The sequence below is a fragment of the Gymnoscopelus braueri genome, assembly GCF_963280865.1.
Source record: "Gymnoscopelus braueri genome assembly, chromosome: 19".
Lineage (NCBI taxonomy): Eukaryota > Metazoa > Chordata > Actinopteri > Myctophiformes > Myctophidae > Gymnoscopelus > Gymnoscopelus braueri.
In genome coordinates this window covers 14,926,422-14,939,673 of record NC_137621.1, presented here as the reverse complement: position 1 = coordinate 14,939,673, position 13,252 = coordinate 14,926,422, and the positions used below count along the sequence as shown (strand labels likewise).

Below are 13,252 nucleotides of genomic sequence, written 5' to 3'. Positions count from 1 at the left end.
TTCACAAAAGTTTTCATCTCAAGGACCCCCATAACTTTGAGAGTATATGGAACCAAACATATACACGTTGAAAGACAATTAATCAAGTAAAATGTCATGATGGTGACTGACAGCCCTGTGTGTGTGTGTGTGTGTGTGTGTGTGTGTAGGTAGAGTTCCAAGGTGAAGAAGGAACGGGTTTGGGTCCCACTCTGGAGTTTTATGCTTTGGTCGCTGCTGAGTTCCAGAGAACGTCTCTGGGGATGTGGTTATCTGATGATGACTTTCCTGATGACGAATCACGACAGGTAACGCATAACAACTCGTGCACACACACGTCAGATCAAATAAAAATGTACTGTATATTGTTGCTGTCGGGCAGAAACCTTATCTCCATATTTTTTTATTAATGCCCTACTTGATCATAGTACAGTGTCACACAAACGTATCAAAAGTAGTAGATCTGCAAGCTGGAAACACGACGTGAAGCGACACGTTTTGAGCTTGTACATCTGCTACTTTTGAGTTTGAATCCTGAAAAGTAACAGTTTTGGACATGAGGTTTCCACCCGAAAGAGACGACATGCACATCAAAGCTAAATCTATATATGTACAGTACATGTTAAAAGAAAATCTTTACACACATCAACGCAAACCATGTACAGTACATATATCAATATCTATGTACACATCAAATGAAAATCTACATTGACACATCTGGCATTACCAGAACTGACCCACGCTTCACTAATACACACACTACACATTTTGATGATTTGTTGATCGTGTGCCTTATATTTACTGTATTTCATGTTGCTAAACAACATTCATATATATATCGCACATAAAGAGCTTATGTAGTTTGGCTAATTAATACATCTTTATTATTTATTGGTTTGTATTGGATGTGTGCATTTTTAGAATGTTATTAACCAACCACTTGAACCACATGAATCCCTATTCTGGGCCAGAAATAGCAAATGATGGAGATACACAAGCTTGTAGATCTGCCATTTTTGGCAAAGAGATTTGGTGTAGAATGAAAATAAATTATAGTATAGTTATACATATATATAGTATAGTTGCAACTGGGGTTGCCTCTGTATGGGGAGTTCAACCCATTAAAACCAGGAAAGCATCTGTGTCTATTAAAAAAATAGTAGATATACAAGCCAACAGCGCGTCACTTCATGCCATGCTGCAAGCTTGTACATCTGCTATTTTTGAACATCTTTGGAAAATCTTGAATGTGTGAGAACTACTGATTTAGAAGGCATTTGTAGAATCTTCCTCAGGTCTTGATGGTTTAAGTGGTTAATATAATGATGTTGATGTTTCTATTTTAGGTTGATCTAGGAGGGGGTCTAAAACCTCCAGGTTTCTACGTCCAGAGGTCGTGTGGATTGTTTCCAGCGCCGTTCCCTCAGGACAGCGATGACTTGGACAGAATTACTAAGCTCTTCCTCTTCCTTGGAGTGTTCCTGGCCAAGTGCATCCAGGACAACCGGCTGGTGGACCTGCCCATCTCTCAGCCTTTCTTCAAGCTGCTCTGTCAGGGTGACATCCGGTCCAACATGAGCAAGCTGCTCTACCACTCGCAAGACTCCGACAACAGACATCAACCCCTCCTCTTCCTGTCGGAAAACCAATCGGAGGCCTCCACCGAGGAGAGCCAGGACACATACTCTGTGGGGAGTCTGGAGGAGGAGGACTCAAAGTCAGAGTTCATTCTGGATCCTCCCAAACCCAAACCGCCATCCTGGTACCATGGCCTGCTCACCTGGGACGACTTCCTGTTGGTTAACCCACACAGGTAAAGAAAAAGAAAAACGGGGTGCCATGCCCTTGATTGCCTTGTAGGTGATCACTGGTGTTTTTGAAGTGTGTGCATCACATATCCATAGTCTTACTTATTCATCATCAGAACAGAAAATGGCGTTTGATCAACACTTAACCCATTTTGGTTGGGAACCCCTATTTGTAACTATACCTTTCAAGACGGGAACCCCTTTTGGGGTTCCTGTTGCAATGTACAGTATATAGCAACATATAGTTTTTGTAATTTTTAAATACATATTTTCTTTTATATACAAGTTTTTCAGTCGTCAGGATTTAGAAGGCATTTTTAGAATTGGCCTCAGGTCTAAATGGGTCAAGTTAATAAATAGATTAACGTTACTGTCAATGAAGAACTGGTAGGATATCCCAACAGTGTGGGGAGTATAGGGACCGGGCGTAGCGACGTCACCGTGACGTCACAGTGGTAACCCGGCCCACTTTGGCCGCCATTTTCGGTGGGTAGATTGACGTACTGCCACAACACTGTACTAGTCCTATGCTTGTTGCACTATGGAGATCAGATGTTGGAGATATCAAAGAAACGTTGCTTGGCTTGGGTATCTTAAATACAATGAGATTGAGCTAACAGCTAAATTGTGTTTCTCTATGTGTCCAGTCTGAGAAACGTTGTCTAACGTGGGTGGCTCACGGTCACGGTGGCTGAGTAAACAGCCAAGGGACTCTTGTCTGTCTGTCAGCAAGTGTTCAGACGTCGGAGATATCAAATAAATGTAGTATGGCTTGGGTGTCAGCTGACGAAATAACATAACCTTCAACAACATTCCCAAACGCATATAAGCTCAAACGAGCATGACAGCACACAATCAAAAATATAAACATCTGTTGGAGGCGAGGCGAGCATCAGCATTGCCATGACGGCTTATTATGAGCGACTTTAGGCTTATTTTTCTGTAAAGTTGCTTGTAAAATTGGTAGTTGCGGGTTGCGTTTTTTTGTGTGGCTTATTTATAAAGTGTACTTGCTTATTTAGGCTTATTTAGGTACTTGCTTATTTAGGCTTTAACATTTTTTTAAACCAGTTCTCAAATCTTTTCATGAAAATGTTTTGTGCCAGGGAGCATTTGTTAGAATGTTTTAAAAATATTCCAAATATAAGTTTTTTTTAATAGCCTGATCAGCTATTTTCAAGTAGCTGATGTCACTAAGCCACTTCTTTTGGGCTTGTTTTCATAGACCTGGTTGCTTATTTCTCTCACAGAATATGGCAACACTGATCGCTACAAGTCCGTTGTGCACTTTCTCAATGATCAATGAACAATATAAAGTTAATAATAATACTTTGCTATAATAATATTATAAATATATATATATATATATAAATAATCAGTACTCAAGATGACTATATTTTATTTCAGTTACACAACTAAGCAACAAAATGTTGTTCTTTTCAGGTAAAATGAATGCTTGTGACTGACTGGGCACTGTCATTACATCTGATCTAGGGCGCAGATGTAATGACTTTTTTTCCAGGTAGCGTGCCTTTGCGTCCGCGTTCAGCTTCTCGCTGTATGGTATCTCTGTCACGCACTGCGCGGTCCATCTTCTGTCCTTTACCAATAAATCCGTTGTAGTGTATGCGTTCAGGAGTCAGACTCAGGACACGCGTGAGTAACTGTCAATGTTGTTGATACAGCGGTTGTTATGGAGCCCACCCAAGATGGCCACCGGAACTAGGGGCTTCTGGGCTCCAGGGACTTAGGCTCCTCCCTACGCCCATTCCCTATTGGACCCTGATGAAGGCTCCTGAGCCGAAACGTGTTGGTCACCTGTGTTTTTAAAACATTGCCACCCCATGACCTAATAAAGGCTTTTTAACACCACCGAGTGGAGTGCCTTGGATTCTCAAGTTCACCTGATTCTCTCACTTGGATACTCACAGCCTACCCCAAAGGGAAGGAACTTAAATGTTTTACCCTACAGTGTGGGGAGAGAGTTGGCTCAGAACACAAACGGCAGGTTCTGCTGGCGTGTCTCACATTTGTTGGTACGCAGCTATTCTGTGAACCATTGCAAGGTTGCCGTTTTCTGCTCTCCTTTGGTTCTTTCATGTCCCGATAAACTCCAGTGTCTCTTCAGCCATGTCTGTATTTCTCCTCACTTAATCTCCCCTCTCTTCTCCTTTTGCAGAGCTAGTTTTCTGAAGGAATTGAAGGAGTTGGCACTGAGGAGGAAGGAGGTGCTTTGTAGTAAAACTCTGTCTGAAGATGAGAAGAATGTCAGACTACAAGACATCCTGCTGAGGAACCCACTGGGAAACGGACCTCCACTCAACATAGAGGATCTGGGGTATAAAACAAACACAAAATTAACACACGCACATACAGTTCCCAGACCCAAGGGGTTCCCCAAATAATTTTGGGGGTCCCCAGATGATTAGCTTAATGTGCAACATTGTTTTCTCACTCAGCGGTAAACCAGACATGCAAAAGTGTCACTTTTCAGCTACAGTCACCTCTTTGAACCCAAATAGGGCAATTGTGTGACACCTGACCCAAAAGAAAACAACATGCTATCACCTTTTTCACCTCGGGGCTGTTTGCATGCTGTAAGTGTTGTATACACAGAGTGTCTGCACATTTCTAAAGTTACAATTTAAGGACCTTTTTAATACCTCTAAAATGAAAAATAAACTACAAGACCATTACTACATCAGAAGTAATCGACAAACTATACTATAAAATACCTGGCCAAATTGTCAAATATTACCGAAAGAGGCAACATTTTTGAAAATAGCGTTGTGGTGTTTGTTGTACTAGTGACTCCTACAGGTGAAACTCCTCACTGGCAAGTGAAAAGAAGCAGCTGGTGACTCCATTTGCATCAGAGAAAACACCTACCAAAGTTTTGTTAACAGCGACATAGAACATGTAGCATACTTAATTGTTCAATTGGCAGAACAACTACATTGGGGAGAAATGTGTTTATTTTAACCTTTGTCTCTCTCTCTCTCTCGCTCTCTCTCTCTGTAGGTTGAATTTCCAGTTCTGTCCATCTTCTAAAGTTCATGGCTTCACAGCTGTCGACCTCAAACCCAATGGAGACAATGAGGTAGGAAACTAGTTACTACTAGTCCTCTGGGGACTAGTGGTAACTAGTCTACTAGTTAAGAAGCTACTTAACTAGTCCTCTGCCAGTTAGGCCACCAGTTAACTAGCTCTCGACCAGTTAAACTACCAGTCCTCTACCATTAGATTATCAGTTAACTTGAATTACCAGCTATCTAGCACTAAGATAAGATGAACCTTTTATGGATTGCTTGTTAAACCTAGTTCATAAATGTCAATAAACTGTTTTGTCTGTGTGTAGCTTGTTACCATGGAGAATGCAGAGAACTATGTAGAGCTGATGTTCGACTTCTGTATGAACTCTGGAATCCAGAAACAGATGGAAGCTTTCAGAGGTCAGACACACACACACACACACACACACACACACACACACACACACACACACACACACGGTTGTAATAATTACAAACATATCCCACTTTAGTGTGTTTTGATAATATCAATATGAATTTCTAAAATGAATGGCAATAGAATGAAATTGTATTAGTTACATTATTTTTTTCTCACTCTTCCTTAGTATTTAGAAACTCAATTGATGTAGGGGTGATTACAATTATTATTATTATTCCATATCTTTTATTGGCAAGAATCAGACTGTTCCATTTTATCCACATTAAGCATGATTAACTAGAGGTGAACTGTCACCCTGTCAATTAAATTGTGTGATTGTTGTAGTTCAGTAACTGATAAAACAAATAAAATATGATGGCAGTGTGAGGTGAGAGGTAGCTAATAATACAAATAAAATATGATTTATTGCACTTTTTAAATACATTTTAGACTAAGCTCTCCCTGGTTAGAATGATACGATGATATTCTCAACAATTCATTATTTAAAAATGAAAACAAATCTTTCGGTAGTCAGATTTAGAAAACAAATCTTTCGGTAGTCAGAATTAGAAAAGGTTTTAAACCCAGATTGACTTTTTTGTATCTATTACTCAAGTTTGAATTCATGCAGAATTTGGGTTTGTCACATCTATTTCAAACTCATTCAAGATAAAACTTGTCTCGAATTCAGACACAAACAAAGTGTGCACCTGGTTGTGCGTGTGAACTCTGCTTGTATTGAACCCCACTGCATGCCCAGGTGCGCTCCTCGTTCATGCATGAGACTGTTACAGGATAGTCTTGTATATCGATGTGTGTGTTGAATGGTCAGCTACTGCTGTATCAGAGCCCGAAGGTTGACGTAGTTATCACTGACCTGAAGAAGATGTATTGACATCGAAACGTTGTCACGTTTTTTGCCTGCACCCTGTTTTTAAAAAGGCTTTATTTGGCAGAGTGTGCTCCAGTGCCTTCCTCCTTCATAGTTATCCCTCCCCTTACCCAGGACAGATATGACTGAATGAGTGATTAAAATGTATATTTTATATTTTCAGAGGGCTTTAATCGCGTCTTTCCAATGGAGAAGTTGAGCTCTTTCAGCCATAAAGAAGTCCAGATGATTCTCTGTGGCAACCAGATGCCTTCCTGGACTACTGATGACATCATTAACTACACAGAACCTAAACTCGGATACACCAGAGACAGGTAAATAGACAGACAGCTTATCAGATAGTTTATCCTTTATTGACATTTATGTTTAAATTATTATTGATATGAAATCTAAACCCCAAACACAACTTTTGACCTTTTTAAACCTCAGACAGGGAGTAGTTCCTCATGTCTGTAGGCCATTTAGTTAGATTGATTCAATACTGTCAAATGTTATGCTAAAAGGATAACACAAAAAGCCCCAGGAGGCTCGTTTCCATTGTGGTCCATTTGTACTCAATTCATCAGTCTACCTTCCTGTTGATATGAAGATAGTCTGACTCTACTCTCCTCCCCTCTTCCTCTCCTTACCTCTAGTCCTGGCTTCCTGAGGTTTGTCAGAGTTTTATGTGGAATGTCATCTGATGAGAGAAAAGCGTTTCTTCAGTTTACCACTGGCTGCTCTACGCTGCCCCCTGGAGGTCTGGCCAACTTGCACCCCCGACTCACTATAGTCAGAAAGGTAACGCATGTTTATTCATAAAACCAAAGAGTTCACACTTAATGTTTTAGCTTATCACTTAAGTAAGGAATAATCAACAACGACCCTGCAGTTATGGACAAATAATACTGTGGAAGCTAATTACCAGAGGGTTTTGCCTCTGAGAGCATATTTTTTTGATATGCCGTGGATTTGATTGTCCTGCTTACACCATGGACACTTACCGGCTATACAAAATATAATTGGTCTTTATTCGTATTTTGTAGTAATACGCTCTTTGAACAGAAACCTTGTGTTGACACCATCGTCATCAACCTTGGAATAAACAGTACCTCACCACTCTAGCAAGTTAGTTGACAATTAGGGATTTAACTCCAAGGGATTAAAGTCAATCAAGAATATGTATTTTAGCATAGCATTCTAGCACAGACACACAGCGGGGTGAGAGAAGGAAGAACAGTAAAATGTACAATAAACCTACAGTGCCACGCCATAAAAAGAGTTCAATTTTAAATAATATAACATTTAATAGATAATCTTTTCTCTCCGCTCTGTTCTTCTTTCAGGTTGATGCAACAGACTCTAGTTATCCTTCAGTCAATACTTGTGTTCATTACCTGAAGCTTCCAGAATATTCTTCAGAGGACATCATGAGAGAGCGCCTCCTAGCAGCCACCATGGAGAAAGGCTTCCACCTCAACTGAGCGCGCTCCGTCTACTCCCTGCTTCCCCGTCACGTGGCTCATAGCCAAGCCGGCCAATCAGATGGCCAGTTGAGCGGCTGCTGATTGGACGAAAAGGACGCAGAAGCCTAATTTTTCTAAAAAATACAAAAACAAAAGCTGCCCCCACCCTCCCCCCACCTGTCATTTTCCTCTTCCTCATTCTGCTTCTAACGCTCTCGCTCTGTTTTCTTTTTTTTTCCCCTCCGCGTTTTTCTTTGAGTATTTAACGTTTTGGATGTTTGGAGTTTTTCACTTTAATCTGATCTACAATCAGGCACACGTTTTATTTTCTACTTTCACTTTTTCTTCCCTTCCCTATTTTATTTTATTTTATTTTTTTCTGTGTGAAAGTTTTCCTGCCAGAGGGATCAGTGTGTTGCCGTAGAAATGCTGGTTTAAAAGATTTAAACTGCTTTCCTTCTCTTTTCTTTGTAAAGTAGAAACATTTATTTAACTCGAGTTCAAACATATTTTCAAAATGTGAACGCTCCAAAAAAAGAAAAACCCACAAAAAATATAATAAAAAAATAATCATTCAAATATTTGCAGAGTACAACTTATCTTGTTACTGTGGTGACGTGAATAAACAATTTTCCGCACAGATGGGATGTTTCATCATCAAGGTCTGTAGAAATAGAGGTCAAGTTAAAGCTGCACTATGTAACTTTCCTCTTCTACCCCGGATTTGAACCTGAACTTCCTGCGCAAGTACTAAAATTTCCGCATTCGATATGATTTTTTTCTCTGGGACCCCAGTCTACGCTGTAAAATCCTCAGTGTACTAATGGAACCAAATGGGCCCATAAGAGTCCATTTGTATACATTCGGAGTTACAGATCCGTAAGGGTCCATTTGGTTCCTAACTATCAATCATTTTTGTAGCTGGGGACCACCTGGAACCCCTCAAGGACCCCTGGGAGTCCCTGGAACTCACATTGAGAACCAGTGATGTTAATGTAATGACAGAGGTTGCTATGGCAACAGTACACTGTCACTAGTCACTTGACTAGGGTTTATAATTCAGTATCAATACACTGTCACTAGTCACTTGACTAGGGTTTAGAATTCAATTTCAATGTATTATAAATGTCACTGAATTATAAAGTCCAACAGTACAGGACATCATAAGTGTTCAGAGTTTAACTATTTCTGATTTCACAAAAAAAGATCTGTATGTTTTAAACAAACTTTTATTGAAAGATCAACCAGTTGGTCAGAAATAATATACATAAAAAAACAGCCATAAACAAATATCTTAACAAGTATTAATGAGACAGAAGAACAAACGGGGGGGGGGGGGGGGGTTACTGGGTCTGATTAAAATGATTTCATGTTGAATTATTTAGCTGTTTTTCCATTAGAATTTTAGGTCATTAAGCCACATTAAGACAGACAGTGTTTTGTCTGTATGACAGACCCATGGATTAAAGTTCTCGTCACCATGACTGATTTCAGTCATTTGGATTCCAAAGAAGTCAACATGTCTTCCATGGGAGCATGTTACACAAAAATATCTACAATCTTACAACTCGTCGCAGACACGTTGTAAGCTTGTACATAGCCTATTTTTGGTTATTAGTTAATTTAAGCAATAAAATACAAGTTCAATCTTCCAGAAAACCCTAATGATCTCAGATATTTCTAAATAAAAGGTTAAAAACTCGATCTGCAAACTGGTTGGCTGTATGGCTACCATAACATTATAATTGTACATATTGTGCTAATTGTTTATGAAACACAGCGCTAGTGTGTGGGGAGGTCTTGTCACAGTTTCACAAATTGCAGATTAGGACTTGGCCATACAATATTTTTCAGTCATGAGATTTTATTTAGCTTTAATCCATGGACAGACCATGTTTGACAGAGAAATGTACATTGGTTCATTTAATTGTTTTTTACACTAATGACACTGAAGAGGTGTGCCTTATCTGTCTGCCTATTTTTACTTCCAACCAGCTTCTGTGCAAAGTCAAAACTGGAAGATGAAGAACATGGACCATCAGTTCTCTATTTAACTCTAATTCACCTACTGTACTGTATATAGCACAACAAAAAGTTTATTTTAACATTTTGATTCTGATAGCTTTATACAACACTTGACAACTAGGCAGGTAAACCAACAAGCGGTGCGATCAGCAGTGTCGACTCAGCGCCGTCCCAGTTTGTATACCAATAGGGTGAGAATCAGTTATGATCTATTTTGAAATTGCACATAGTATGAAATTGAGACTGTCGACGTTGAGTTGACAAGGTCCACAGGCCTAGACATTTTTATATTAAACGTACTGTATGTCTACACCCAAATATTTTTAACAAACCTTTAAACAAGCCATTGTAAATGTTAAATGAATCAATATTGAGTAGATGCATGGCGTAATGGTATCAAACTTTTTTCTGATAACACTGACGTGATATCATAGAATAACAGACGTGATATCCTGCCTTCCTTATTCCACTGACAGTCTTAGGTTTTCACCGGCGGCACTATCCAGTGAACTGGTCGTCATAGTTATTGGCGTGTGGCCATTGCAAAAGTGAGTTGAGGCGGGCGAAAAAAGGGATGCCACCCAAGGTCTCAGCTGTCAACCATCTTGTCAAGGGCGAGGAGTGGAGCCAGAATACGACTCCTGTTTGTCTCAACAACATGGCCACCAACAATGATCTCATCCAGAATCACATGAACTCTATCCAAGTTAAACATGATCTGATAAGACAGTCAAGGAGATAGATGGATAGATATACAATATATATAAATATCAGATGTATTGATTAACAGACAGTACTGCTGTGTGCCGATTAAAGGATACATCCAGTTCACTCTGTGGGAAACATAGGACAGGACAGTTATTAGTTATTCTTGTGGTTGGTGTGGCAACAAAACTAGATCACCATGGTAACAGTAAGATATCCAGCATCGTATGGGCTTCACGTTAAGATAGAATCTTCAAATCTTCTGTTCTGGTAGACTATGAACATCTTCTGTTCTGGTAGACTATGAACAACCTGTGAGCTTTCACATTCTGACAATAGTGCAACTTACCACGCAACTGAAGTATTTGTCCAAAACCTCCACAAAGTTCTGGATGAGTTCGTAGATTGACAGCTCATTCTGTAAGAGCGAGACAAACATTAGAGACTATTCTGCAAGTGGGTTTCACTCCCATCACTTAATATTGCATCCCTTTTTCCCCTAGACGTAACAGACATTTGCCACTTAAGCCCTACATACTTCATTGTATGACAAATTGCAAAAATATCTACAAGCTCACAACGCTGTGATGTATTTTGTTGTGACCGTCGCTTTGCAATTTGTGAGCTTGTACAGCTTTCGCTCATTTATTATTGGACCTTGACCTTTTTCTCGTTTTGGCTGTACACCGCATATTAATGAACACTACATATCAATGTATTGTAAATGCACCGGATTTAGCAAAGATGACAATTTACATCCGCAGTCCCCACAAAAAAACATAAAAACAAGTATAGATAGAGTACATTACATTACACAGGCCTGACCTCACTGTGTGTGATCCCAACCACGATGTAGAGAGCTGCATACTGACGATAGACCAGCTTAAAGTCCTGATATTCCACAAACGAACACTGAGAGGGAGAGAAGGGGAGATCTCACTGACCTCTATAACCTCAGAATTGGGGGTGCAGATTTTAAAGAACTCCATTAATTGATTGAACACTTAAATGATCATTGATCACTTGATATCAATGATTTTCCTGAGAATTGTTATATTCCTCAATCAAATATTTATTGTACCATTTGAGGAACTGGCATTTTTAGAGTATAACATTATAGATTATGTAAGCTTTACGGGGAAAAGGCCATTCGCAATAGCAGAATATCCCTCTTGAAATGGGAAAGGTGACAGTGTTGTACTGGGCACTTCCCAGTGCAACAGTATCAGGGCAAAGACTGGTCAGTCACACATGCGCTTCAGAAAAGTCAATCCCCTTGTTCTATTGGAGCAAGGGGGCAGTGGAACTTCGAAGTTTGAACGAATAGGAAAGAAGCACTGTGGTCATCACTTTACTGATACTAGTCAATACATTGTTAACATCCCCACTCAGAATGGACAGAACTGGGATGGAGAAAGACGGACAGACCTCATCTTTCTTGCGTGACAAACACGCTCTGACAACGTCGGTCTCCAGGGGAACTCTCCTGCTGTGTTCCAGCGGTTGGTAGTATCGACTCAGCCTCGTCTGACCTTGTCTGTTCAACATCAGCACAAACTTTATCATGATCACAGCTACACACACACACACACACACACACACACACACACACACACACACACACACACACACACACAGGCAGAGAGGAGAATTAATGTCAACTTTATTCAGCTTCATTAGCTTAAGTTCTGCTCATACTGTTTGTAGATGAACACTTCATGACCAAACCAACATGAAAGTGATAACACATAATGGATAATACAGGACTCTGCACATTACACCACATCCCTTCAGTCAGTAAACTATACATTCAGATAGTAGACAATACACCCAGACAGTAGAGTAGACTATTCAGTCAGTAGACCATACATTCAGACAGACAGTAGAGTAGACTATTAGTCAGTAGACTATACATTCAGACAGTAGACTACATTCAGACAGTAGAGTAGACTATTCAGACAGTAGAGTAGACTATTCAGTCAGTAGACTATACATTCAGACAGACAGTAGAGTAGACTATTCAGTCAGTAGACAATACATTCAGACAGTAGACGTCAATCAGTAGACTATACATTCAGACAGACGTCAATCAGTAGACTATGACTATACATTCAGACAGTAGAGTAGACTATTGTGTGTGTGTGAGTGTGTTTTCTGCCGGTGTATTTTTGTGTTTTTAGCAGTAGCATTGTCCATTACCATGGCAAACAAAAGACATTGTCAGACCCAGACCTGTGTTTATAAGAACAAATATTAACTTCTACTCACCACTCAGTTTAATGAGCTTTATGATGATAATAAATACTAATATATGAATGTTTTATTTGATGATCAACATTCTAGAAGCTACCATAACAGACCGGAGAGGCGGCGTCACATTAAGAGCTGTAATCTGATTGGCTACGCTCCGAGTCACAGTTCAACAGCGTCAGGTCGACAAGTCAATAGTCGAGCAGAAACGAGGTTATTTCCCCCCTTTTTCTTTTACCATCAATGTACAGAGGATGTTGAATTATTATAATTATTAACATATTACAATTAACTCATTTTAAAACGTTAAATGTAGACCTATAAATATGTTAAACCTGTTCAACGTGTGATGAAACCACAGGCTAAATACGAATACCAAAACACTCGCCCCAAAACACAGTCGCCCCGGGGCAAATCCGGCGACCTCAGAACGGTCGCCAGCTGAGATTCCTAAACGTAACCTCAGTAAACTATGCCTAAACCTAAAACCTCAGTAAAACTATGCCTAACCCTAAACTTCCTTCTAACCTTATGCTCAACTCTCAGTCAAACAAATACAAGAACCACTGGGGGCGAGGGGCCCGCGAAAAGCATGGGGGCGACTCGAGCATGTTTTGGGGCGAGTCTTCCGGTTACCCTAAAAACTGGTAAAAATGTATAAACACAGACAAACTAGTCAATTGTCGAGCTATGGATGG

General features: G+C 39.9%; 2 protein-coding genes across 6 annotated transcripts in view; one reads left to right on the top strand and one right to left on the bottom strand.

Moving 5' to 3' along the window:
* hectd1 (HECT domain containing 1) overlaps window positions 1-8,026 on the top strand; it is a 34,509-nt gene extending 26,483 nt beyond the window's left edge. For all 5 annotated transcript variants that reach the window (XM_080413519.1, XM_080413521.1, XM_080413522.1 and 2 more), the window contains exons 37-44: window positions 150-287; window positions 1,326-1,792; window positions 3,967-4,125; window positions 4,809-4,887; window positions 5,146-5,239; window positions 6,293-6,443; window positions 6,765-6,909; window positions 7,455-8,026. In XM_080413519.1, the coding sequence (XP_080269645.1) occupies window positions 150-287; window positions 1,326-1,792; window positions 3,967-4,125; window positions 4,809-4,887; window positions 5,146-5,239; window positions 6,293-6,443; window positions 6,765-6,909; window positions 7,455-7,592 (1,371 nt within the window). In that variant the 3' untranslated portion in view covers window positions 7,593-8,026. The remainder of the gene's footprint in view (window positions 1-149; window positions 288-1,325; window positions 1,793-3,966; window positions 4,126-4,808; window positions 4,888-5,145; window positions 5,240-6,292; window positions 6,444-6,764; window positions 6,910-7,454) is intronic.
* A 1,493-nt stretch (window positions 8,027-9,519) lies between these two features.
* On the bottom strand, window positions 9,520-12,692 carry ap4s1 (adaptor related protein complex 4 subunit sigma 1). The gene is made up of 6 exons (XM_080413523.1): window positions 12,573-12,692; window positions 11,733-11,878; window positions 11,130-11,216; window positions 10,654-10,722; window positions 10,421-10,432; window positions 9,520-10,317 (listed from the first exon to the last, which is right to left on the bottom strand). Exons 2-6 carry the CDS (start codon window positions 11,868-11,870, stop codon window positions 10,189-10,191), a joined length of 435 nt encoding a protein of 144 aa, XP_080269649.1. The 5' UTR covers window positions 11,871-11,878; window positions 12,573-12,692; the 3' UTR covers window positions 9,520-10,188.
* Window positions 12,693-13,252: the final 560 nt, after the last annotated feature.

Coding starts and splice junctions, on each gene's coding strand:
- ap4s1 (XM_080413523.1), bottom strand. CDS start 11,870: ATGATAAAGTTTGTGCTGATGTTGAACAGACAAGGTCAGACGAGGCTG. Junction 11,217..11,732: donor TGTCACGCAAGAAAGATGAG/GTCTGTCCGTCT, acceptor TCTCCCTCTCAG/TGTTCGTTTGTGGAATATCA. Junction 10,723..11,129: donor TTGGGATCACACACAGTGAG/GTCAGGCCTGTG, acceptor TCGCTCTTACAG/AATGAGCTGTCAATCTACGA.